The sequence below is a fragment of the Grus americana genome, chromosome 1, assembly GCF_028858705.1.
Source record: "Grus americana isolate bGruAme1 chromosome 1, bGruAme1.mat, whole genome shotgun sequence".
Lineage (NCBI taxonomy): Eukaryota > Metazoa > Chordata > Aves > Gruiformes > Gruidae > Grus > Grus americana.
The window spans coordinates 58,369,734-58,393,089 of record NC_072852.1 but is presented as its reverse complement, the minus strand read 5'-3'; the positions used below and the strand labels follow the sequence as shown (position 1 = coordinate 58,393,089).

At 54.3% G+C, this 23,356-nt stretch overlaps 1 protein-coding gene across 2 annotated transcripts; it reads left to right on the top strand.

Annotated features, from left to right (window-relative positions):
* The first annotated feature begins 2,118 nt into the window (after positions 1–2,118).
* MICALL1 (MICAL like 1) lies at positions 2,119–23,313 on the top strand. Of its 2 annotated transcripts, XM_054832867.1 has the most exons (16): positions 2,119–2,323; positions 8,478–8,526; positions 10,368–10,509; positions 11,621–11,724; positions 12,448–12,584; positions 14,902–15,482; positions 15,989–16,052; positions 17,144–17,526; positions 17,864–18,342; positions 18,778–18,912; positions 19,238–19,364; positions 19,721–19,811; positions 20,193–20,266; positions 20,627–20,741; positions 21,072–21,118; positions 21,434–23,313. In XM_054832867.1, the coding sequence occupies exons 1-16, from the start codon at positions 2,178–2,180 to the stop codon at positions 21,553–21,555; spliced, it is 2,796 nt and encodes a 931-aa protein (XP_054688842.1). In that variant the 5' UTR covers positions 2,119–2,177; the 3' UTR covers positions 21,556–23,313. The 2 variants fall into 2 exon arrangements, with proteins under 2 accessions (XP_054688842.1, XP_054688849.1); XM_054832874.1 differs by lacking the exons at positions 2,119–2,323; positions 8,478–8,526 and having other exon boundaries at positions 10,370–10,509; positions 11,625–11,724.
* Positions 23,314–23,356: the final 43 nt, after the last annotated feature.

The following is a 23,356-nucleotide window of genomic DNA, read 5'->3' as shown; positions in this document are numbered from 1 at the left end:
TATTTTTAGGGCTGGCACTTTTGCTTGTGGATGTTTACCAACAGCAGCACAGTGAGCATAGCTGTCGACAGCAACTCTCCTCCTATTTTGTTGTTACCCAAAACCTAAATCTTTCCCAGAACATGTGCTAAGATAGATGTGATATACAACAGGAGACCCTCTGGCAGGGCAGTATCTCAGTCATCAGTTCCAGTTCATAGCATAGCAAAGAAATCCGATGTGTTACTGGGATTTGGTCTGTTTTAAATCGGTGATTGGCATGTTGGAATTACAGACTTTTAATGCATGTTATGTATCATCTTAAACACTCCAGCTGTTACAAGCTGTTCTCAGGTATACGAATATGCTGCCGCTGGTGTTTGTGTCTGCCAGCGCGGCTTCCAGAGGATGCACAGAGACCATCTGCTGGTCTGCCTGGCTCCACGCCTTGTCAGAGGGACTGCTGGAGGTTAACTGAGCGGGACTGGCACTTGGTGGAACGAAGCCAGGAAGAGCTTGCAGCCCTCTCATGCAGTGCAAAGATAGGCTCAGCGAGCCTCGGTGCCTGGCACTGCTTGAAGCTAGAGGAATGCAGGGCGCTCAGCAGCATCAACAGAGCCCCACTGCCGCTGGAAAGGCGGTCTGCAGGGAGGCAGGGTGGGTTGGTAAGAGCTCGAGCCTGGCCTGCCACAGCAGGGGTTGGTTAGTGGAAGTATTCTCAGGCGGTTCTGGTCAAAATGGTTTTATTAGAGGAAACCACAGCACAGGGTTATCTGCTCTGTGTCTCTTGACGTGCAGTCGTGAAGGGAGTGTGATTATGGATCCTGGAAAAGACCGTTAAGAAAACATCCATGATCCTGCTCTCCCTTAGGATGTGTCAGGTCTGGGGGATGCTGAGCTGCCAGCTCTGTCAAGCAAGACAACGCACAATTTCCTTTTTCTGTACATAGTAGCTTTTCCAGTGATTTATTCCACAGCTCAGGGGGAAGGCTCCACAAGCCATTCCACTCAGAATTTATTTTTCACTTGTTACACCTCTGGGGCCATGAAGTGATAGAATGAAACAGTGGAATAGATGAAAGAGGGTGCTAAGCATGAGATCTGACTGGAGAAAAGAACATAAAGCTGATAAAAAAATATGGAGGGGACTCTTAATGATTTGGGACTGCTAGCAATAAGCGCAACATCAGTGTTGATGGATCAGTCTTCCACAGAGGTAGCTATTGCCCTCCCCTTTGCCTAACTGGAAATGAAAAAAATGTTTAGCAAAATAAACTAACATTTAATAGCGTGCTTTCTCCCCCCTGCCTTGTCAGACCATCACGCTAAGCATGCAAGCCACCTCTCGTGACAATCCATCTCCTTGATGTCGCGGGTTCCTGAGATTGTATCGCACCCTTCCGCCACTTCTTCCTGGGCTTCCTGTGAAGTGCTGCCTGTGACTCCAAATGTCCTTATCTTCAAAGCCCTCCCTGGCCCCGTGCCTACCCCGGGAGCCACCTACACCCACACAGACTGCACTGTCTGATGTTTCCATGTCCTCTGCTGCCACAGCTTGTGCCCCTCAAACTGCTTCTGCCTGAACAGGATCCAGAAATGAGGTTGCCTGGTGTTTTTTGCTTTAGCTGAAATTAAACTTGAGTTCAGTCCCAACTGTTTTCAGTTCCTGCTTGCAGTCCTCCCCCTCCTTCAGGGACTGAGAGGAAGAAAAGGCTACAACTTTCGTTCAGGGTTTTTCTCTGAGAATTCAGCCTTCCCCGAGCTGGGGAGAGCCCCGGGGTGGTTGTGTCTCCCCAGCCTGCTGCAAACAGGAAGCAAAGGGCCCTGGGGCCTGGCCCTGCTCTCAGGAGCGCTCAGCTCTCCTTTCTAAGGGGATCGCCCTGTCCCCTTCTCTGCCGCATTTCCTACCTGCCCCGCCGGCTGCTCAGGGTCTGACTCTGCCACCCGTTTCCCAGCCCTTCCCTTCCCCTCCGAGGAGAGGCTGCGGTGTTCCTCCCTGGTGCGGGGAGCGGGCAGGCACCGCCGGGCACCGTGCAAACGGGCGGCTCCGGCTGCCGCGTGCCCCGGGACCCGCAGGCCCTGCCCCTCGGAGACCCCGCCCCTCGGAGACCCCGCCCCCTCCGAGGCCTCGCCCCTCACTGCCCGGCCCCGGCCCTGGGCTGGCGGCGGCGGCAGTGGCAGTCCGAGCGGTCGCCCCCATGTCGGGCCCGCGGGGCGCCCTGCAAGCCTGGTGCCGCCGGCAGTGCGAGGGCTACCGCGGCGTGGAGATCCGCGACCTCAGCGCCTCCTTCCGCGACGGCCTGGCCTTCTGCGCCATCCTCCACCGGCACCGGCCCGACCTCCTGTGAGTGCGGTGGCGGCGCAGGCCGCGCAGCACCGGCCTCGCCTCACCCGCCGCGCCGGGCGAGCTGCCGCGGGGCGCGGCTCCCGTCCGCGGTTGCTGGGAGGAGGAGAAGGAGCGGGGGGGGGGGAAGAAGAGACAGCGCGGAGATTTGGGATGCGGGGAGCGCTGGGAGCCCCGTTTCTGAGGAGGCCGAGCTGTCAGTGCCCCTTTGCCGCTGTTTCGGGGGCTGCCGGGGTGGGCGGGGAGCTCGAAGGGAGCTGAGGGTGAAGGAGGCGCCGTAGGAGACGGCTCCAGACTGGCTGGCAGGGAGGGACGGTTTCCCTGTGCATGGGTGTGGGGGGGTTCAGGGGCAGAGAGCACAGCAGTGGCTCCGTCACTTTCCGAAATAATTGGGTGTGGGGTCAAAGGATGCTGGGTTACAGCGAGCAACCTCCTGACCCGGGCTTGCAGACCCATCAAGGTCAGGGTTAGCAGGAGTCATGTGGTTTAAGGCAGAGGAGAGCATGGAGGTGGGCTAGGTCCAGCCTTGGGCTAGTGTGCTGCCGTCTGCATTGCTGGGAGCGGTGCCTGCCAGGGAGGAGGCATGGCGCTAGCAGCTGGGTGTGCGGGTGTTCCACCTCTGCGCCAGGTGGGCATTCCCACTTCACGAGGACCAGAGTCCTGCCTGGCACAGGGACCTTCTCAGCTGCCATAGGCAGCCACTCTGAAACATGCAGAGCCCTGGACCAGGTCGTTTCTTGCATTTGCTTACAGCTTGTTTTCTGTGGATGCCACAGTGAAAGCAGGAGGTAGCATATACCAGCAAGGATATTTAGTTGTGCTGGTCTCCCCTGGCAAATGGCTTGGAGTTGAGTTTCCTCTGTCCACCTCCCTTTTGAAGGGTGGCTCTGAGGGGGAATATGAGTTTAAAGAGGCAGCCAGTTTGGGATTGCTTGGGGGCATGGTGTCTATGGTGTCAGGCTGGAGAAACTGGCTGAGCTGCTGGAAAGAATCTGCCCCAACCTGCCATGGTAACCATGCATGCCCCAGCGCTGCTGGGAATGCACCTCCCATCTGCTCTAATCTTCAGTAGCCCTTGCAATGCAGGTAGGCATTGCCCCACCTTGCTGTGCCTCTGGCATGCACGTGCTTCTCGCCTGTCAGTAAAACCGAGTGGTGCATCCCCAGTCACCTTCTGCTCCAGGACTGGTGGTTCTTCCTCTAAGGTTGCTTGAATTGACCAAATCCTCTTTTCTTAGCTGGCTCTGGAACAGTCTTTTGTCACAACAGAAACATCTAGCAGACAGAGGTTTGACAGTGATTCCACTGTGGAGTCTGCGGTGTCCATGACAGGGCAAAACAGGCCTGTGTTCTTAGAAGCAGAAGCTAAACAGGTAGGCTAGGAATCGAACCGCTGCCTGCCGTGTTTCAGGTGGTTGCCACAAAACCCTCAGCATGACATTTGGGAACCACCAAGAGCTGAGACGTACAGTGGCTTTGCATCTCTCTGGGTCTTGAGGGAGCTGCATGGTCTTGTATTCCAGCAGCTCCTGGGTGGTATGGCTTGCTCTGACCAGCTAGGATGGACCCTCTGAAAACACTCCCAGTTGCAAGGCTGCTGGAGGGGAAGGGGCAAATTAAGCCAGGTACACTTGCAATTACTGTGTGTCTGATTTTTTTTTTTTGTAAGTAGCACAGTAACTGGGAACTGAAAAGCAGAGGTCCAGCAAAAGCTTATGACAAACACCACTAAAACCACCTGATGCTTCCCCATTAACCATATTTACCATCCCATTAAGCAGCAGCCGTTGTTCTTAAGTTGTCAGTGGGCTTAAATCTGCTCCTGGCAGATGTCCTAACTAAATGCTTCACAGGTCCCTGCATGAGCTGAATTGTAGAGACAAAGCCCAGGGCCTTACAAGGACATGGCATGTTGTAGAAGGATTTTCAGAGGGTGGTCAGAAGAGTAGCATCATTTCATCTGATTCCAGCTTCTTCAGCCTGTCCTGATTTGGAAGTGGGAAGATCAGATCAGAGGCAGTAAATCTCCTGACAGCAGAGGAAAAGTGGTTGCCCTTCTTTTCTTCTAAAGTGCTTTCAGTCAGCCCAGTAATGGGACTTGGCAGGGATCTGCGAGTACGTTTCTGACCTCGCGTGGTCTTCCTTTGTATGGGGCTCTCCTGGCCTGCGTGAGACAGCCGCGGTGCTCCCCGAAGGCTGAAGTTCCTCTGTACTCAGCCACTTCCTCGCTTCCTGCTGGCTTCCCCTTGGGTCGCAGTGGGGAGGAATGAGCACATCCATACAAGAGCTGAGCTGAAGCTCTCTTCTCTGCCTGTGTGGCAGTGCTCCTCTGGCACCCTGATCCTCTGGGCTTTTTTTTGCTGCTGTGGTGGCTGTTGGTCTGTCCCGGTTGTCTGACCCTGCCTGGACGCCCCCCTGTTGCGCTGGTAGGTGACACAGTGGGGAAGAGGCTGTTGTGAAAGGCCGTACGGATAAGTGAGGCTGAGGGCAGTTTTCTGCATGACCCCTGGTTTGAACACAATCACCTTGGGATAAGACAGGTGGCATCGGAGTGATGCTCCCCTGGAGAGCTTTGGAGCAGCTTCTGCAGAGCTCTTGGAAACACTAGAGTTTTTTTGGGGGGGGGTAATGAAAGTAGGCTGGAAGCGCTCAGGGTCTACTGAATCCAGATAAAGGTGTCTTGAACTGACCGCCGTGGATGAGGTGCATACCTGCAGGACCTGTGTGTTGAACCATGGAGCTGAAAGTCCCTGACTCTAGCTCCGCTACTGTACACACCTCGCTTGGTTTCACTGCCTGCCTCTCCCAATCAGGGAAACAAGAAACTTGGATTTAGCCTCTGACTGCACTGCTAGCTGTGTGATCTTGAGGCGAGACATTTAATCTGTTCTTTTCCCTTGTCAGTTAAGCTGGAAGCATCCGGGGCAACTTGACAGTGGACTGTAGGGATTAATGAGTTTGTTTGCTCAGTGCTTTAGAAATCTAAAGCACAAAATTAGTGTTTACAAGGCATTTGCCACAGCTTAGTGAAGCAAAAAGCATCTTTTGGCTTCCCAAGCTGTGCAACCTCCCCAGAGCTCAGGGGAGGTTCTTGGCATTCGGGGGTGAGAAGAATGAGAGAGCATGGCACATGCCTTTCGAGTGCTGAGAGAGATGGAGGCTTGAGGAAAACAGGAGATGAAAGCCGTGTGTTAGAAACGCTGTTTTGTGTCCCCGGAGCCGTGGGTTCGGTTGCAGGCAGGATCACAAATCTCATTTGTTCCTCCCCATGTACTGCCTGCATTTCCCTGACAAGACCTGGAAAGCTGAAGGGCTTATTATGCGGCACTGCCATTAAAGTGGTCATGATTTATATTTGAGGAATCCAGGAATTTGCTCTGGTTTTAGCTGTACGGCGCACCCTTCCCCCTTCCCTGGGTCTGCTGTACTCCCTGGCAGCTGCCCTAAACCCCGGAGTGCTTAGTGGCTCTGCATGTATCTAATTAGGTAAGCGCTTGGGATGTTATTTGCATGGAAATACTACTCCAGGATATGCTACGACACTGGGGTTTGCTGAGTCAAGACAGTTGTTCAACTGGGATAGCCAGAGTCTCGCCTATTCTTACATCCGATCCTTTGGACTGGTATGCTGTCAGGAGAGGAGCCTGAGCAGGGCTGGATGAAAGGCTGCTGAGATCAGGGCAAGGAAATAATGTGACACGCAGCCAGATGTCATGGAGCTGTGAGATGGCAAGTTCTGGTCTTTCTGCAGAGGAGGCAGTTTATAGAGAGGAAAGGGGTACATCTGGGGTGACCTTCCCCCATGCCTGAGAGGCCGTGGTCCTTGCACGTTAGAACAGGGAACGTGCCCAGAGCTGCAGGGATGCCACGCGACAGAGCGGTGCGTGGGAGTGCTCATGTTGGGAATGATGGAGATCAGTGCAGTCCTGCTTGGCTTGTTTGGAGAGGAAGCTGGAAAACACAGTGGAGAGGGATTGAATAAACTGTGATCCCTGGGGCCTTGTACTGATGGACTTCAATATCTTGGGTAAAAGCTGAGAGTCTGCAATCCTGCATTCGTGGAAAAAAATCTATTCCCTTGCTGCTTGGTAGACCCCCTGTTACCTCTTGAGCTTCATGTCCTCTCTGCTGACATCTGCTTTCCCAGGCAGATTTGCCCTGGTTTACTAAAGCAGCTTTGGTTTGCTGGGGCAGAGTGGAATGGACATGATTTTTTTGTCTGTCAAAAAATACTCTCCCAGCCCAGGCCACCAAGGAGTCTTTGAGCTTCCAGCTGCACCACTCCCATATCCTGAAAGTGAGGGCGTTCAAAATGAAGGTCGTGAATGTTTAGAGGGCAGTTGATATATCAACTTTGCTGTCATCACTTCTCCTGTGTTCCCAAGCTGGTATTTTCTTTAAAAGGAAAAAAAAAATACAGTAAAGTTACAGGAGTTCTCTAGGAAAAAAAAAAAAAAAAGACTTAGGGAAGAAACATCTCGCATTGGAAACTAGTCATAAATACAAAAAAGGCACTAGTTTTTGCATGAAAGTGAAGGCTGCAGCTGAAGCCTTTTGTGACCAGCATGTGGAGAAGGAAAAGTTACGGTATTTGGAACAGGCCGAGTTCTGTGCACGTATTTGCATGAGCTTTCAGAAAGGTGCTTAACATAGAGCTGAACGTCTGGCCCATCTTCTGCGTGTCTGCCGCATTAGCTCCCACAGCAGCGAGCCACTGCAGTTTCATTTATCTGGGAGGAAACGGCACCAGCAGCCTCTTGCTTTTGAACGGAGGAAGTGTAGTTTTATGGCGGCGCAGGCAGCTGGGAAAATCTTCCTGAGCTCATCACGGACTTCCTCTGCAGCATTGGGAAAGGCGTGCAAGGGGCTTCGAGAAGGGGCTGGTTGCCCTGCGGTGCGGCGCTGGGGTGGGTTGGGTCCACGTTACAGGAAAAAGCAATAAAACCCAAAGGGGGTTGGAGGAAGGGAGGCTCCCACAGCCCCTCTCTACCGGCGCACGGCTGAGGATTCACTCTCACCCAATTCCTGCACAATTCCTTTGGGGTGGGGGACATGTTCCGCTCCCCAGTCTGAATTGTCTTTCTGGGTTGGTCTCCCAAGCTTTGGCACCTCTCTCTGGGCCATTGGGGTGGCTTCACCTGACCCTAAACCTCTCTGGGCTCTGTGTATCCAGCTTGCAAGCACACCCAGATGCTTCATGAGGGTTTTTTGGTAACAAAGCTGAGATCCTTGGCAGGAAGAGGCTGTAATCAGTTTAGCAGCATGATGCTGTTTTCACGCATTATACCCACGCGCACATGCAAAAGGCGTAAGTAACTTCTTCCTGTATTTCTCCCCCTCTATTGAAAACCTGCAGACTGTTTTAACCCTCCACCCTCTGCTTCTCTGACGAAGGCAGCTGGTTGATCCCTGCGGCCAGGCTGATTCAGTCCCCCAAAGGGATCCAGGGGAACAAGTGAAATGCCACAATGTGCCAGGGTTGGGAACTGCTGGGGTTCCTCTCTGTGCCCTGAGCGCCTTGCATTCAGCAAGCTGCCCCACTGTAAAGGCTGCAGCCGAGGACAGTTTGCTGTGTACTGCGAGTGTTGGGGGGCCAGCGAGGATGGAAGTGCAGTTTCTGTGTCACCCCAAATCCTGGGGTGACCTCAAATGCCTTTAGGTGGTGCAGGGAGGTTTGTTTAAGGAGTCTCGTAGGAGGGAAAGATCTAGCGCAGGCGGTTCTTTCTCTTGAGGTGAGGGGACCTGCTTCCCTTCCTCCTCCTGCTGTTGTGCTGGTGGTCTTGGAGGGGCAAGTTCAAGGTGATGTCGTGCACCCTTCAGTGCATCAGCGTGTGGTGCTAATCAGAACGTGGCCCTGGTATTTCTGCAGACTTTAATCGCGAGGGCAGAAAAAGCGGGTAATGAGAGATGAGAGTGACATTTTAATTTCCTGGTCACCACCCATTTGGGATTTGGTTTCTTTTTTTAATCACAATTTCCCTTTGGTTTCTTTGTCCCTTTACAACCTGAAATCTGCTTTGCCAAGGTTTTGTTTATTTAGGGTCTTATATGTTGAGTTGTTGTAAGGTTGGCTGTCCTGAGAACGAGCGTGTGGTGGCATTGGGGCACTTTTCCTCTGCACCTCATGTGACTTTTTTGTGCTTTCTTATTTCAGAGATTTTGATTCTCTCTCCAAGGATGATGTCTATGAGAATAACCGCTTGGTAAGTCCCCATTATGCAGTGCACAGAAGGAAGAAGGGACTTGAGAATGACTTGATGGAGGTCACATAGCACATGGTGAGGGTGTAAGAAAAATCTGTGACTGTAAGTAACAGGCAGGAGCTTCTCTGGAAGCATAAGGGAATCTGAAACAGCTTCCAGCCTGTGCTGAAGAGAAGATAGGATGATTATCCTGATAGTTGCCAAGACAACATCTCAGGTGAAGATTAAAATGGTGCAACATCTTCTTGCCCTCAGCTATTCCACAGTTGCAGGCAATGGAAGCGGGAAGCTTGTTTTGCTCCAGGCATAAACAGAGAGGGAAGTTGTGCTGGACCTAGGCTGGTCTGCAGTGTTCTCCTCCTGCTTGGGACAGCTGGAGCCAACAGCAGAAGCAGGCAGTGGGGGACGGACAGGGGCTAGGGGTAGGACAGAGCAGCAATAGTCTTGGCATCTTTTTCTGTAAAGAAAGACCTAATTGCTGCAGGCTCCACCTAATGGTCTGTGGGGAGACATGGGCCATCACCTTCCCAAGATGAGTTGAGCTAGGTCATTTGGGTTTTTGGGATCAGGGGTCCCCAGTTGGGTCCTGGCCACGCCCTTTCCTACACCATTTGGCCCCTTTCAGCCAAGAGCAGCTATCTTTTCCCATTCGAGAGCCACATGATGGGTTTCTTGTCCTGTTAGTGACCCCTAAGCTGGGGTCTCCCTGCTCCCCGCTGCTTGCAGCCTTGTGTTCAGCAAGGCTTAGTCCAGAGAACCAGCTTAAAGCCAGGCTAAGCAGAGCTGGGTGTCCACAGGGAGCATTTTACACCCCCCCAGTTACTGCAAATACCCTTTTTTGTTTATTTCTCCATTCCTTTTCTTTAGATCCCACGCCCTGCACAGCATCTTGTGCCCCAGAGACCAGGCGCCTTCAGTCTTTACCCACGCCCTGCACCTGGTCACCATTCAGCGCCCACACCACTCATCCCCTCCTGACTCTCTTTCTCTTCATTCCCTACCATAGTTGCACATCCCCCCTCCCTTGGAGATCCATGTGGGTTTGCTGCCCTTGCCACAACGGTGGGATGGCCAGTGTATAGCCAGTAATCCACATGCACCGCTAAGTGGGAAGCTCTTAAACAGCTATTTTCCTCCTTTACTCCTTCCTTTCAAGTAGCTGTGTCTGCAATTGTAGGAGCTGTGTGCTTCTTGTCACAATGTCCTTGTCATTTCTGCTTGCTGAGACACAGAAAAGTACTGAAGTGTCTTGTGCATGGTGGGCTGCTGGTTGTTGAGCCAGGATAGCTATGTTAAGTGTGGGAGGGGAAGATGTGGCACCCCAGAATATGAAAGGATGGGCAGAATTGGTGTTTCTGTGGGGTGAGTGTTTGGGGTAGCCAGGGACACTGCTCAGTAGAGCTGGTGTTTGGCTGTGTCACTGGAAGTATCTGCCAGCCCTAGGCCCTTCACGGTGCCAGCCAAGGCTCTGCTGAGCTCTGGCACGGGGGCACTGGTGGTGTGCCCATTTTATGGGTTGAAAAAACGCTGGGGTTTTTTTCCGATGAAAATTGAGACCTCCTGAGAGGTACCCTCCCTGTCCCAGTGCACCCCTCAGATGGGAGTTGCAGGGGCACAGGGAGCTGAAATGACTTGGAGGAAAGGCCAGCAGCAGCAACTTGTTTCCTTGCTTCTGATGCCACCTTTCCGGTCAAGCAGCATGTCTGGGAGCCTCTGTCCATTGGGGATGCCATAGAGTTACTACTTAACCTTCCCCAGGGTCCTTGCAACTTGATTTCTCTGTTATTTTTCAGAGAGCATCAGTTTTCAATCCTTAACACCTCTCTCTGCTATTCCTGTAGGCCTTTGAATTGGCAGAGCGGGAGCTGGGCATCCCGGCCCTCCTAGATCCCAATGACATGGTCTCCATGAAAGTCCCCGACTGCCTCAGCATCATGACTTACGTGTCTCAGTATTACAACCATTTCAACAACCCCAGCCAAGGTGAGTGTCCTCCCACCCCTCTGGCTTCCAGTTAGCCCCCACTTGAGTGCAGGAAACCCAGCATTACCTTGTGCTTACTCCTTCCTATGGCAAATGGGAACCATGTGTGTTTGTGGGGAGGGGGAGAGGAGTGGGTGGTACCTGCCTCTCCTAGATCTTGCTGTTGCCGGTGAGGAAGGCCTGGAACAGGGAGTGGAGTAGGGTGAGGTTTCACAAGAGGTGGGAAGTGATTTAACAGCTCAGGCTGCAGAAAGAGGAATGCCTTGTTTCTCCTCCCTCTGCGCTGCATTCCTGCTGCTTGGGTTGGGCCACCACCTCTGGTGCTCATCAGACCCCTTTGTGATGTGCTTTAACCCGCTAAAATGGGAGAAAGCTAGATAGGCAACCTGCCTACCGCAGCTGGTTTTTATCACATCAGTAAAGTGACTGGAGGACAGAGGGAGAAGAGCCAGGGTGGAGTGTCTCAAATCAGCTCATCTGTCCTTGCAACTGCAACGTGAGCTGAGTGCTGCTCTGAGACAGCTCTTCCAGTGCATCCCTCCTGGGTGGAGACCAGGTCTCCAGGTCTCCTCTGCTCCGCTCTCTAGCCACAATGTCAGATAAATCTCTTCCATGTGCGTATACTTCTCCAGTGATGCTGGTCTCCCAGCCGAGGACTCCCGCTGGGGACTGGTGTGTCAGCCCTGATGGGCAAAGGATGCTTCACAGACCTGCTGACAGCCTGGAAGCCCTGCGGCCCAGTGGGTCTCGACAATACATCAGCAGCTACCCAGGGTGCTCTGGGCTTTGAGCATGGCTAAGGGACTTGGTTACAAGAAAGCCAAGCAGCATTTGATGAGTAAATCAAATCACAGTGAGAGGCCGGTGTGCCTGGGCCAGAGAAGGGATCCACAGCAGGGCCAGGCTCTCTGGCAGCATCGCAGCCGACCCATTATTAGATTATGTTTGTCTCTTCCGCCTAAAATAGGCACTGAAGTGTTGGGAGTGGCAAGTCCCGTCCTATGTCACAAGGCTAGATGATTCTATATATTTTTTCCCCTCCCCTTCCCCCACATGGGTGGTGTGAGTCACCACTCCTTGGTGCCTGATCCTCCTTGCCTTCTGCCTCCAGCCAGAGTCCCTCCGCCTATGAAGCGCCCAGCTGCTGCCTCCTCGCCTCCTCTGCTGGCCCACAAGAAACCCGTGGCTGCGGTAGAGAGTCCCCCGGCACCACAGGTACCTAATTTCTGGATTCAAAGCTAGCCTGAGGCAGTGATGCTCCCTGCGCTGTGGGTGAGGAGATGGGAGAGAGCCCGTCACGGTGGGACAGATCTTTGCAGGGGGCTACTTGTGTATTTTGGGGTGGGAGGGGTGTTTGGGATTTTGGTGCCTTGAGGGACTCAGCTGAGAGAGTGTTTTCCTTCCAGGAGTCTGTGGACTGAAATTTGTCCATGGCAGGCAAGAGTTTAGGTGAATTGGTGCTGGATGGTTCCTTGAGCCACCCAGGGCACAAGCACCCTCCTTCCTATGGGACAATAACCCTGTAGATGAGGAAAGAGCAGGAATGTGGGATTAGAAGAGCAGAAAAGATGCCTTTTTCTTTCTTGGCCCTTTATTTCAGGTTTTAGCAGATATCTGAGATGGCTTATTTTCCAAAGAGAGGGGGTTGGGTTCCTCTTGCAGGTCCCTGCTGACTGGGGTTTAGATTAGTCCCTTCTACAGCCCCTCAGCCCTAGATAGGGGCAAGGCACCTTTTGAAGTGTCCCCTTCTAATTTGGGAAGAGGCAGCCTGCCTGTGCCTGGACTCAGGGGCAGCTGTTCTGTGCGTTGTCAGCCCCTGAGCTGTGCCGCAAGCACTCGGCGATGGGTCTTGCACAGGGAGCAGTTGCTCTGGAGGAGCCATGGCCTGGGTAGCAGCTCATGGCCCCCATCCTGAGCTCCCCGTGTGTCATGTCTCAGGACGATGCCCCCTCAGACCTGTCGGAGCAGTCCCAGCGCACCACGCTCAGCAGTACCTGCGCAGCCTGCCAGCAACACGTCCATCTGGTCCAGCGCTACCTGGCTGAGGGCAAGCTCTACCACCGCCAGTGCTTTAGGTATGTCATGGCCAGGCCCGGTGGGGCAGCTGCTCTCCTCGGCAAATTGGAGGTCAGTGGCCAGCTGCACCCCATCTTTGTGTGTCTGTGTGCTTAGGCAACATGGAGCATCAACAACAGTGTCCAAAATGATACTGAAGAGGGTTTGTTTGCCTGCTAGCCCCCTATCCCAGAGGTCTGACTAGCCCCTTGTGTCCAGCCCTGTGCTCCCTGCCTCCCCTGCTCCCTGCCTCCCCAGCTCTCTTGCACTTTCCCACTTCACTGACTTGGGACCCCAGCCCCTTGGGCTTCTCCCACCTCCCTAAACCAGGATGCTCTGCCTCTTTACCACCTGCCTGCCCAGAGCCTCCCCCGCGCACACCTTCCAATGAGGTCTAAGCCAGGAAGGACATCATCCTACAGACCTCATTCCACCTACACTTCACGTCCTCAACTGGATATACAGGCTCCCACGCTGCCTGGGGTGGTGCTGAGCTCTTAGGAGAGCATGTGGAGAGCTGCAGACAGTTACCAAACTGCGGAACAAGGGATGACATGTCAGCAGCTCTGTGGTTACTCCCTGGGTGCAGGTTCTTACCTGCAGGACCTGTGAAGTCATTTCACTTTGCTTTCCCTGCTCTGATGATGAAGGGATGAGATCTCTCCTGTGGGCCACAGGACAAGAGCTGGCAAGTGGGCAGCTGGCATCTGAGGACAGAAATATTGAGCCAGTGAGAAGATAGGGGAGGCCTTGTTCACCTGTATAAACAGTTCCTGCCAAAGCCAGATGGGGATGTGTCATAGAAACAGCATTGCAGGAGGAGAGCTGAGCTGGGACCCATCAAGCTTCCCATCTGCAGCTGGGGCAAAAGCAGGAGCTTTGGGGTGCAGGTGCAGCATCGCTTATGGACCAGGCATAGGAGAGGTGCTGTGTCTGCCTCGGCACAGCTCGTGGCTCTTCAGATTGAGCAGTGTTATCCTGAGTGTTTTGCCTCCTTATGCTTTTCTTGTCGTCTTTTTTTTTTTTTCTTTCTCCCCCTGCTGATTCATGGGCGGTGTTTTGTGTAGGTTGATGGAGATAAATCCAAAGCAAACCTCTTTCTCCCCTCATCCGAACTTGCCACCGCTTCATTTCATCATACCTATTCTCTCTAAAGCCCCTGCGTTCTCACACTTCTGCTCTAAATCTCAAAGGAAATCCCTGTCAACTAGACACTCAGAGCAGAATTCCTCACCAAAATTATCTGCTTGCAGTGTAGGGCAGCCAGCTGCTGCAAGTGCCAGGTATTCAGGCAAGAAGGAACAAGCTTGGTTTTCGTAGGAGTGCTGGATCAGCCCCTTGCCTTTGACTCTTTCATGTATGCTATCCACCTCCCTTCCCAGGTGGAAAAGGGCTGACTTGGTTGCCAGTGTTGTGCATTACGCTTGCGCCTGGAGGGCTTCATTAGGGAGGATTCAAAGGCTCAGTGGGGAAAGAGTGGATGATCCAAGGAAATGTGGCAGACAGTGAAGGACAGGGAAGCTATCAGCTTCCACAGGCAAGGCAGAGTGTAAGAATGGCCCTACTGCATTGTTCCCTCGTCCTTCCAGCCAAACGCCGTGACCCTGGTGGGAGCCACGGTCAGCACCAGTGAGGGTGAGCGTGAGACCAGGCTAGGCTTGTATGCTGCTTCTCCTGACTACTCTTCAAGCCTCCAGCGTAGGGATTTCCTGAGTTGGAAGTGGCATGATTTTATTTAATACTCAGAGTTTGGGGGGGTTTGTTTTATTTTTTTTCCCACCACAAATGTGTGTGACGGTTCTTTAGCCCACCTGGACCCTTGGTCCCTGCTAGGCAGCCCGTAGCCTCCCTGTGCCAGTTCTGAACCAGTGCTCTCTAAATCCAGTTGATGCTCCCTGTTTCATGTCTGTGAATGGTTGATCCCTCTCCCCCTCCCAGGGCCACCTGTGATCTTGTAGCTCCTTCTCCTGTCCCCCCACCAGCTGCATCTTTTCCAGGAAAACTGTGGGTTTCTACTTTTCCAGGTCTGGAAACCATGCCGTATTCCAATACCAACTGTTATGCCTCCACATCTATTAAATCCTTTCCAAGTTGAAGGAGGAACCCAAATGCACGCAGTATTTGAGTTGTGAACTCCCCATGGGTTCATGCAGTGTCATGGTGACGTTTCTCTTTTCCTCTCCTTTCCCGAATGACTTCTCCAAGACTGTGCTAGGATTTAGTAGCAGGGGTGAGAATTAACTCCACGGCCCTGCAAAGATCTCCCAGGTGCGTTGCCTTCCCTGAAGGGCAGGATGGTGTCCCCCATCTCATGGGTCTCTCTCTTCTCGTTGGCAGGTGTAAGGAGTGCTCCAGCACACTGCTCCCAGGGTCATACAAGCCTGGGACAGAGGCAGGGACTTTTGTCTGCACGCAGCATCGTGGTAAACTGGCCATGAGCGGGAAGGCGGAGAGGAGGCCCAGCCCAGCCCAACAGTCACCAGAGCTAAGAACTGAAACTGGGGCTGGCAGCGTGGGTGAGGATGCCCTCCCCACAGGAGCAGAGGTGGGGAAGGACGACGGCGACTCCCTGGAGAGCATGGCAGAGACCCAGATGCCTGCAGAGGGAGTAGCTGGCCCAGTGGAAAAGGACAGCACACCCAGCAAAGCAGAGACAGCGATGCCCCCTGCTCACACAGGCAGTGGGGCACCCGTCTCCCAAACTCCCCCCAGACCTCCCCTTCCCAGCAAGCCCACAGTGCTCACCCAGGAGAAAGCCAGCTCATTGGACGGACGGCTCAAGGACACGCGGCCCACCCCTGCCCCAAGGAGGACCACCGATGCATCAGCCCTGTCCCCTCCAACATCTCACCCCGTCCCCCGTCCCAGGTCCACTCTGCAGGGCGAGGGCAGCGAGTGTGGGCCTGGCATGGTGAACGGTAAGAGAGCACAGTGGTGGCAGGGGTTACCCTCTGCCTCCCCAGCAGCCAAGGTGGTCGGCTGCAGGTTGGATGAGCTTTGTTCCTTCTCTGCAGCCTGATGCCCTTCTGCCTCCTCAGGCTCAGACACCAAGCCTTCGATTGCCAGTCGTTCCTACAGCAGGGAGAGCAGCACTAGGCTTCACGCCTGCCTGCTCCCTTTTATTTCTCCAGAGCTCTCCGGGGGGTGCTGCCAGTGTGGAGGAAAGGTGGCAGTGCTAGTTTGCAGGTGTTGGGACAGAGGGGCATGTCAGTCTTCCAGGTGCAGCTCCCAGGGTGGGGTGGGGAGAAAAAGGCAAAGGGGATGTTTGGGGTTGACTGGCTGTGGGAGGAATGCCATGAAGTCTTCAGAGAGTGGGAATAGCCAGCCTTCCATGGGGAGATGTGTAAGAGGTGCCTCGTGTTGATTTAACCTCTTTCTTCGTGTCCTTTTGGTGTTGTGACAGTCTGACCCTGTGTCTTTCTAGGTAGGGTACCTGAACCCAGCCCCCCTGTCCCAAAACCCCGAGGGAGACCCTGCTCCTCTGATCGGTACGTCCTTCTGTTCGCAGATCACCTGCAAACCCCATAGCAAAGTGGGGCTGTGAGAATGGCTCAGCTGTGGTCTCCTCTCCCACCCCAGTCAGCCCCTGCTCTTGAGGATGCAGGCTATGATCAGGTCCCTTCCCTTCCTTTACCTAACGGGTGCCAGCCTAGTACCGTCAGGCTGACAGTGTTTGTCCGTACCTCCCAGGGTCTTTGTCTCTTAGGGTTTGTCGAGAGTTTGGGGGCTTCAAAAAGGTGTTTCTGTGGCACATACAGGCTGCCAGGTGCCTTCTGAAATGACCCTGCTTGTGGGTGCTGAGGAGACGACACTTTGTCTGCCTTGTGGAGGGTTTATCCTGGGAAAGGTCCAGTGCAGGGACATTGTGAGTGCATGGCTGCAACCTTTACACCTCATGGGCTCGCACCCAGGAGCCCGCTGGTTCATTCTGGCCTGCTCTTGGGACAGAGGTTGCACAAGCACTCCAAATTCGCAATGGCCAAGGAGCAGGTGAGCGTGGCAAATGACGGCCACTTTCTTGATGAGCCATGATTCATGGAGCCATGCGGCAGGCTTGCCATGGGCTGTTCCCCTGGAGGAGCTATGGCACTTCCAGCTGCAGGAGTTAGCAAAGAGGAATCCATCCCTGGGATGCTGAGGTGATGAACAGCCCTGTGAAGTGTAGGAAGGGAGCGTGACCACAGAGGGCAGGTATCTGATCACGACTCCCCCTCCATCCACAGCCTAGGGAGCAGAGCTGGGTGTAGGAACAGTGTCAGGGAGGGGAGAACAGCTGTGCCCGTAAAGCTCAGCCTTTACCCCTGCTTAGCATATGGAGGCTGTAATACTCAGAAATCAAAACACTGGGCCCAGCGTGCAAGTCAGGTGGGTTGTACTCCCCTCAGGCCTGTAGGTTTACCCAAAGAGAACAAGACTGTGTCTGGGGAAGACTAGGGTCACCCTGGGATGAGAAAGCTGCTTCTGCATGAGACACATCCTGCTCCATCCGTCCTTTCCCCTGAGGGCTAAGTCCCCCTCCTGTGCCTCACCATCCCAGATTGTCTCTGCTCTCTGCTACCTTGAGCTCTCTTTCTTCCAGTGCTGGAGCTGCTGCGAGAGCCAAGGACCCACCGTGGATGGCCTTAGTGCAAGCAGAGCCCAAGAAGAAGCCAGCTCCCCCTCCTCCCCCGGGAAGCAGCCACGAGACTCCGAGTAGGACTTCAGAGGAGGATGGGGAGGAGGTGGGGAAAGCCAGGAGTGAGGAGAGCAGGTCTGATGCCGCAGAGCCCAAACCATACAACCCCTTTGAGGAGGAGGATGAGGAAGAAGAGGAGAGTGCTGTCACCCAAAAGAGCACACCTGAGCAGGAGCAGAGCGAGACTGCTGCAAAACCTCTCCACCCCTGGTACGGCATCACTCCCACCAGCAGCCCAAAGGCGAAGAAGCGGCCAGCTCCACGAGCCCCCAGTGCTTCCCCACTAGGTGAGCTTCCCCCCACTCCTTTATCCCTCCTCTGCAACCCCTGTGCAGCCCCTTGGAGGCTCCCCCTTCCCAGGTGCCTCTGCATCACCCTGGCAGCCAGGCCTTTATGCAGTGGTGGTTGTGCTGGGACTTGTGCTAGCCATGTCCTCTCCACCCACTGGAGCACAGCACTTGCAGGCAAGACCTTTGTGCTGGATGGTCCCTTCTGTCTTCTCTGAAGACAGACAGACAAACACTGGTTCCCTTTGCACTCGCCCCTGCCTCCAGTATGTACCACTCTCCTTTTCTCTCCTGGCTGCCCCCTGGTTCCTCCCTGAGCTCTCCCTTTGCTTTGCAGCCCACCACCCCATCTCCAGGCTGTCGCACTCCGAGCCATCATCCTCCACCCCATCTCCAGCTCTCAGCCTCGAGAGCATCAACTCTGAGAGTTCATCCAAGGTGCTGGGTGACACCGATGAGGCCTCAGTGCCCAAAAGCTCCTCCGAGCCCACTGTCCACACGCCGACAGCCACCAAGACCTCTAGCACTGACACGCCGCTGGCCAGCGTCTCCTCCAGTGAAAGCCCTGCTGCCCCAGCCAGCCTCTCTACCAACTCCTCCTTCTCCTCCTCCAGTGAGCTGGCCAGCTTCAGCGGGGAGGCGCAGCCCAGCACCCCGCACACCAGCAGGAGCGTCTCCACTGGCAGCTTAAAGACCAGCCCCAGCCGGCTGCCCCCCAAGCCTCCTGCTGGGGCTAGCCCTACACCCATCCTCTTGGCTTCAGATGGGGGTGCTGGGAGCCCTAAGATGCCCTCCTCGCCCAAGCCACAGCTAAAGGTGAGACAGTGACCTTCCTCCCATCCAGATCAGGGGGTTTTTCTTCCCTCTCCATCACTCAGTCACGGCGGGGATTGTGAGACCAGGCTTGCCCCTTAGATCTGGTGTGTCACCCCCTGAAAAAGCAAGCCTCAGGCATGTACTCTGCCTGCCCCACCTGCTAGAGAAGAGGCAGGATGTCGTGTGCTCAGAGCAAATAGGCAGGGAACTGTGAAGGAAAATAATGCAGCATGCTTGTTAGAGAGAAGCTGGGGAACTGATGCCAAAGAGGAGCACAGTTGGGTTTTGCCCCATGGCTAGGCTGCTGGTGGAGATCAGTCCTTTGTTCCTCCTCTAGGAGTGTATGGGGCAGGACAAACTGTAGGGCTGCCCTGTCTGCTCAGTCCCTTCCCTTTCCTGGACCCTCATGTATTTCCTTTTGTCCTCCCTCTCCAGTCTTCCTGCAAAGAGAACCCCTTCAACCGGAAGCCATCGCCTGCCGCTTCCCCCTCTGCAAAGAAACCTTCCAAGGGCTCCAAGCCAGTGCGTCCTCCTGCACCAGGTCACGGCTTCCCACTGATCAAACGCAAGGTAAAAGGGCCCTGGGGAGCAGGGGGTGAAGAGCCAGCCCTGTACTATCCCCCAGGACCATAGCTGTATGCACGCATCCTGCTGATGCATGTGTGGGTAGGGATTGCAGCACGTGGCTCTGGTCGGGGAGGATGGTGTCTAGGCTAGATGCTGTTGATAGCAGCACCATGGTCTGCCTTTGCTCCAGAGTGGGGTGTGGATTTCGGATCTACACTTAGGCAGAGTGGTCTGTTGTCCCCCAGCCCCCGTTAGCGTTGACCAGCCATAGGGCACCTGGAAACTGGAGGTTGATGGTAATGGAAGTCTCTGCCTTGTGGTTTGGCAGGTGCAGACAGATCAGTACATCCCTGAGGAAGACATCTATGGGGAGATGGATGCTATCGAGCACCAGCTGGACCAACTGGAGCACCGTGGGGTGGCCTTGGAGGAAAAACTTCGCAGTGCTGAGAATGGTATGTGGAGTGGGCTGTCTGTGGGCGAGGGGCAGGATTGACCATAGCGCTGCCCCTTGTCCAGCCCAGGAGGTAGCAGCGGTGACTTCCTCCCTGCTGATCCTGGGGTTGGAAGAGCACAAGGGGCTGTGCTGGGCTCCTAGAACGGTAACAGCTCTACCCTGGGCATGGAGGTGTCCCTAGAGTGGAAACAGGTGGGAGAAGAGATAAGGTCTCTCTGGGGCTCAGGAACAGGCTGAGGACAGGTTTGCTCTAGGCCAGTGCCCCTCTCCTGGCTTGGCGGAGCCCATCCTGCTGCAGGGTGATGGGATCCTGCAGGGCTGGGGATGGCTCCGAATTGTCCCTTTGCTTGGCAGACAGCCCTGAGGACAGCCTGCTGGTGGACTGGTTCAAACTCATCCATGAGAAGCATATGCTGGTGCGTCACGAATCAGAACTCATCTACATGTAAGTGCGTGCAGGCGTGTGGGTAGGCACTGACGCTCTTGTGGGGAGCCCTGTCTTAGCCCTCCTGAAATTATGCTTCAAGGGGAGAGCCTGACATGGCCTCCCTTGCCTGGAGAAGGGAGGGAAAGAGGGCAAGCAGACAAAAGTATCCAAACACACTTGGAACTGACCCACTGCAAGTCACCAGAGCCCCAGCAGCATCTCCTCCAGGAAGGCCTTGAGTAGCCAAGGCTGGTCCCTGCTGACATGTGGCTCCCTTGGCTATCTAGGATAAGACCAGCATCTCCATGGTTCTTTGCAAGCTCACCCCATAGTCTGGGATGATGTTCTGCCTCTCTGGAGCCTTGCAGTGGTTCCTGACAGTGTCCCCCTCCCTTGCAGCTTCAAGCAGCAGAACCTGGAGCAGCGGCAGTCAGACGTGGAGTATGAACTGCGTTGTCTCCTCAACAAGCCAGGTAAAGCATCACTCTGGGTGCAGTTACCTCCACTTTTCCCCAGATGTCATCTCCCCTCTGTCTAGGTGGGTCTCAGGTGAAGAGAGACAGGTCTTTAGGGATGCCAGCACAATCAGCTGGCGTTAGAGCTGCTGTCCCCTCTCACTGCATGCCCCAGCCATGCGCGGGGACTTGTGCCTTTTGTCCCTGTGGGATGCTACCTACAAGGCTCTCCCTCCACAGCACCGCTAGCCCAACTGGCCCTGCAGCACAGCAGGGTAGCAGGGGATCATGCTAGGGGATCTCTGCCCCAAAGGTCTGAATTTTAGAGCTCCTTCAGCCATTTAATTGCCTGTCCTTCCTTGGGGTTTGGCTGGGTAGAGAAGGACTGGACCGACGAGGACCGAGGGAGGGAGAAGGTGCTGATGCAGGAGCTGGTGACCATCATTGAGCAGAGGAATGCTATTGTGAACTGCCTGGACGAGGACCGGCAGAGGTGAGTGAGGAATGGGGTGGGCTGGGGGAGAGGGGAAAAAAGTGCAGCCTGTCTGACTCAGCGCCACACGAATGGCTCATGGGGGTGTCCCAAGGTGTCCCTGTTGCTGACGTCTTTCCCAGACTTCCCGATTCTTCTCTGAATGCCTTGTGTGGGAAAGACAGGGCAGTACTTGCAGCACGTGGGATTTATCCTGGTAGCAAATGCTCACAAGACAGTGATGGATCTGCCCCTGCATGGCTTCTAAGTAGGAGGTTCTCTAGCCTTGAACAATACAGCAGCTGTTTTCAGGGCTGAATTGCTGACCTATTTCCCACTCTTTTCTTTCAGAGAGGAGGAGGAGGATAAAATGTTGGAAGCCATGATTAAAAGGAAAGGTAAGAAACAGTAGAGATTTTTGGACTGATGGTTTCACTGCTGACCCCAGCGAGGGGCAGCGTAAGACGTTCATGAAAATGTGTGCAGGAGGAGAGATTGAATCTATTCTGTGCAGATGCTGGAGCCTTTCCTGTAGGGCTGTTAAAGTTTGGGGCACAGTTGTGCTGCACACCCCTGTTATCACAGGAAGAAGCGTGCATACAGTGGAATGCTGTGATTCATGGCTCTCGCCCTTGCCCCTGGGGGGTGGGGGTGTGTGTGTGTGTGTACAACCATCAGCATCCCGCAGTAACGACCTCCCTTTGCAACCCCAGAATTTCACAAGGAGACAGAGACCGAGAGCAAGAAGAAAGGCAAATTCAAGCCCATGAAGGTGCTTAAGCTGCTGGGCAACAAGCATGACTCCAAGAGCAAGTCGCCCAAGGAGAAAAGCTAGAGCAGGGGAACACCAGCAGTGGGAGGGATGTGCTGCCCGACTGCCCTGGCCTCTCCGCAGCTGGCTGGGATGCCTGCCAGGAAGGGGGGCTCGTCTCCCTCCGCTCCCCTCGCTTCTCCTCCCACTCCCTCCCCAGCCACCAGAGCTGCCGCCCCAGGGAGACGCCAGCCCTCTGCCCGGAATGGGGGAGTCCAACCAAAGCGCTCCTCTTCCCAAGGCTGCGGAGGAGCCTGACCGTCCCCTCCATGAAGCCTTGCTAACGAGGTGGGGAGAAGATGGATTCGCTTTTCGGATACATTACCCCATTGCGTGTTCTTGTTATTAACTGAGGAGCAAGCCAAGGAGTTTGGTGTTTGTGGGAAAACTTGCACTAACTGCCCCCCGTCCCTTCTCCCGCTCTAACTGTGACAGTTCCACGTGCCTCTGACCTCTGCCAGGAGGGGACTGGGCCTGCCCGTCCCTCCCTGCCCACCCGCTCTTGTCCCCTTCCTGTCCTATTTTTAACTTCAGGAGAAAACTCTGGCATTAGAATCCATAATTAGAATTAGGATTCTTTGGGTTTTACTGGCCTAAACTAAAATGTTAAGAAAACACTCCCGCATCACAAGGCTCTAGAGCCGTAGCCAAAAAAATAACTGGTGCCCTATTTATTTTGAGATGTCCCCTCCCTCGAGTGCCAGGGCTGGGTGGGCTCCATTACAGGGCTGAGAGGACCCAAGGGGACGGTGCACAGCTGCTAGGATGTAGCTCACTGCCCTACTCAGGACATCTTACCCCCCACTGCTGCTAAACACCGCTGACTCTGCTGCCTTTGAGGGGAGGGAGGAACATTCCTTTTCCAGGCAAGGACAGAAAAGCTCAAGACTGACTCGGTGCCGGCAAAAGGGGCACTAAGCTTGTGCCTCTGCTCACCAGTGCCACCCTTGAGCGGGGAGAGGCATGGGCGCAACTGACCTTGACCCAGCTTCATCTGTGTATACTTTAAAAGTGTGCAGGGGTTGGCTGGTTATTTTTTACACCTCCTTTACTAGATGAATTCAAACCCACCCTTAAAACTTTTTAAACCCCTTATTTTATTTGTCATGTGTGTGCGTGTGTGTACATTGGAGGAGGGATTGGGGGGGCAGTGTTCTTCCAGCCATCCCTTCTTCCTACCATTTTTGTTTCCTGCCTTCTCCTCCAAGGCGAGGAGCTATTTATTGAATTGTTGGATCAGTCTGAATTAGTGTCATGGGTGTTTGGTTGGTCAGCTGTTTGTCATGCCTTCTCGTTAGCAAACTAGACATAACCAGCCCCGAGCAAACTGCTGCAGTCCCTTCTAAAAACCCAACGGGCTTTAGCCAAAATGCTCTCAGAGCAGTGCCTTGCAAGGTGGCTGGCATAGCGTTCTGGAAAGGGATCCTCGTTTCCCAAAACCTGAGGGACCCGAGCCCCTCCTCAGTCCCAGCGTGACTGGGAGGTGGCAAGCTCAGCCCCATGCTGGTGACGCTGTCTCACTCTTGCCGTACCCCAGCAGGCTGATGAGGAGCAGTGGAAGGGGAGGGGAGATCCCAAAGCACAACTTCTCTCCCAGGAGAAACAAATCTGCTTTAGAGCCTGCTGTCACGTCACTGTTGCCAAAGGCCATTGGGATCGCTGCAGCCTGACACCCCTTGGCCCCGCACCCGGTCAGAACTCTGATTTGTAAATTATACTGTACTAACTCCGTGACTTCCATTCACCTGAACAGAAATAAAAGAAACATTGGATTTAAAAACTGATTGCGGCTTAGGTTTCTGATTCTTTAGCACACTTGTGCTGT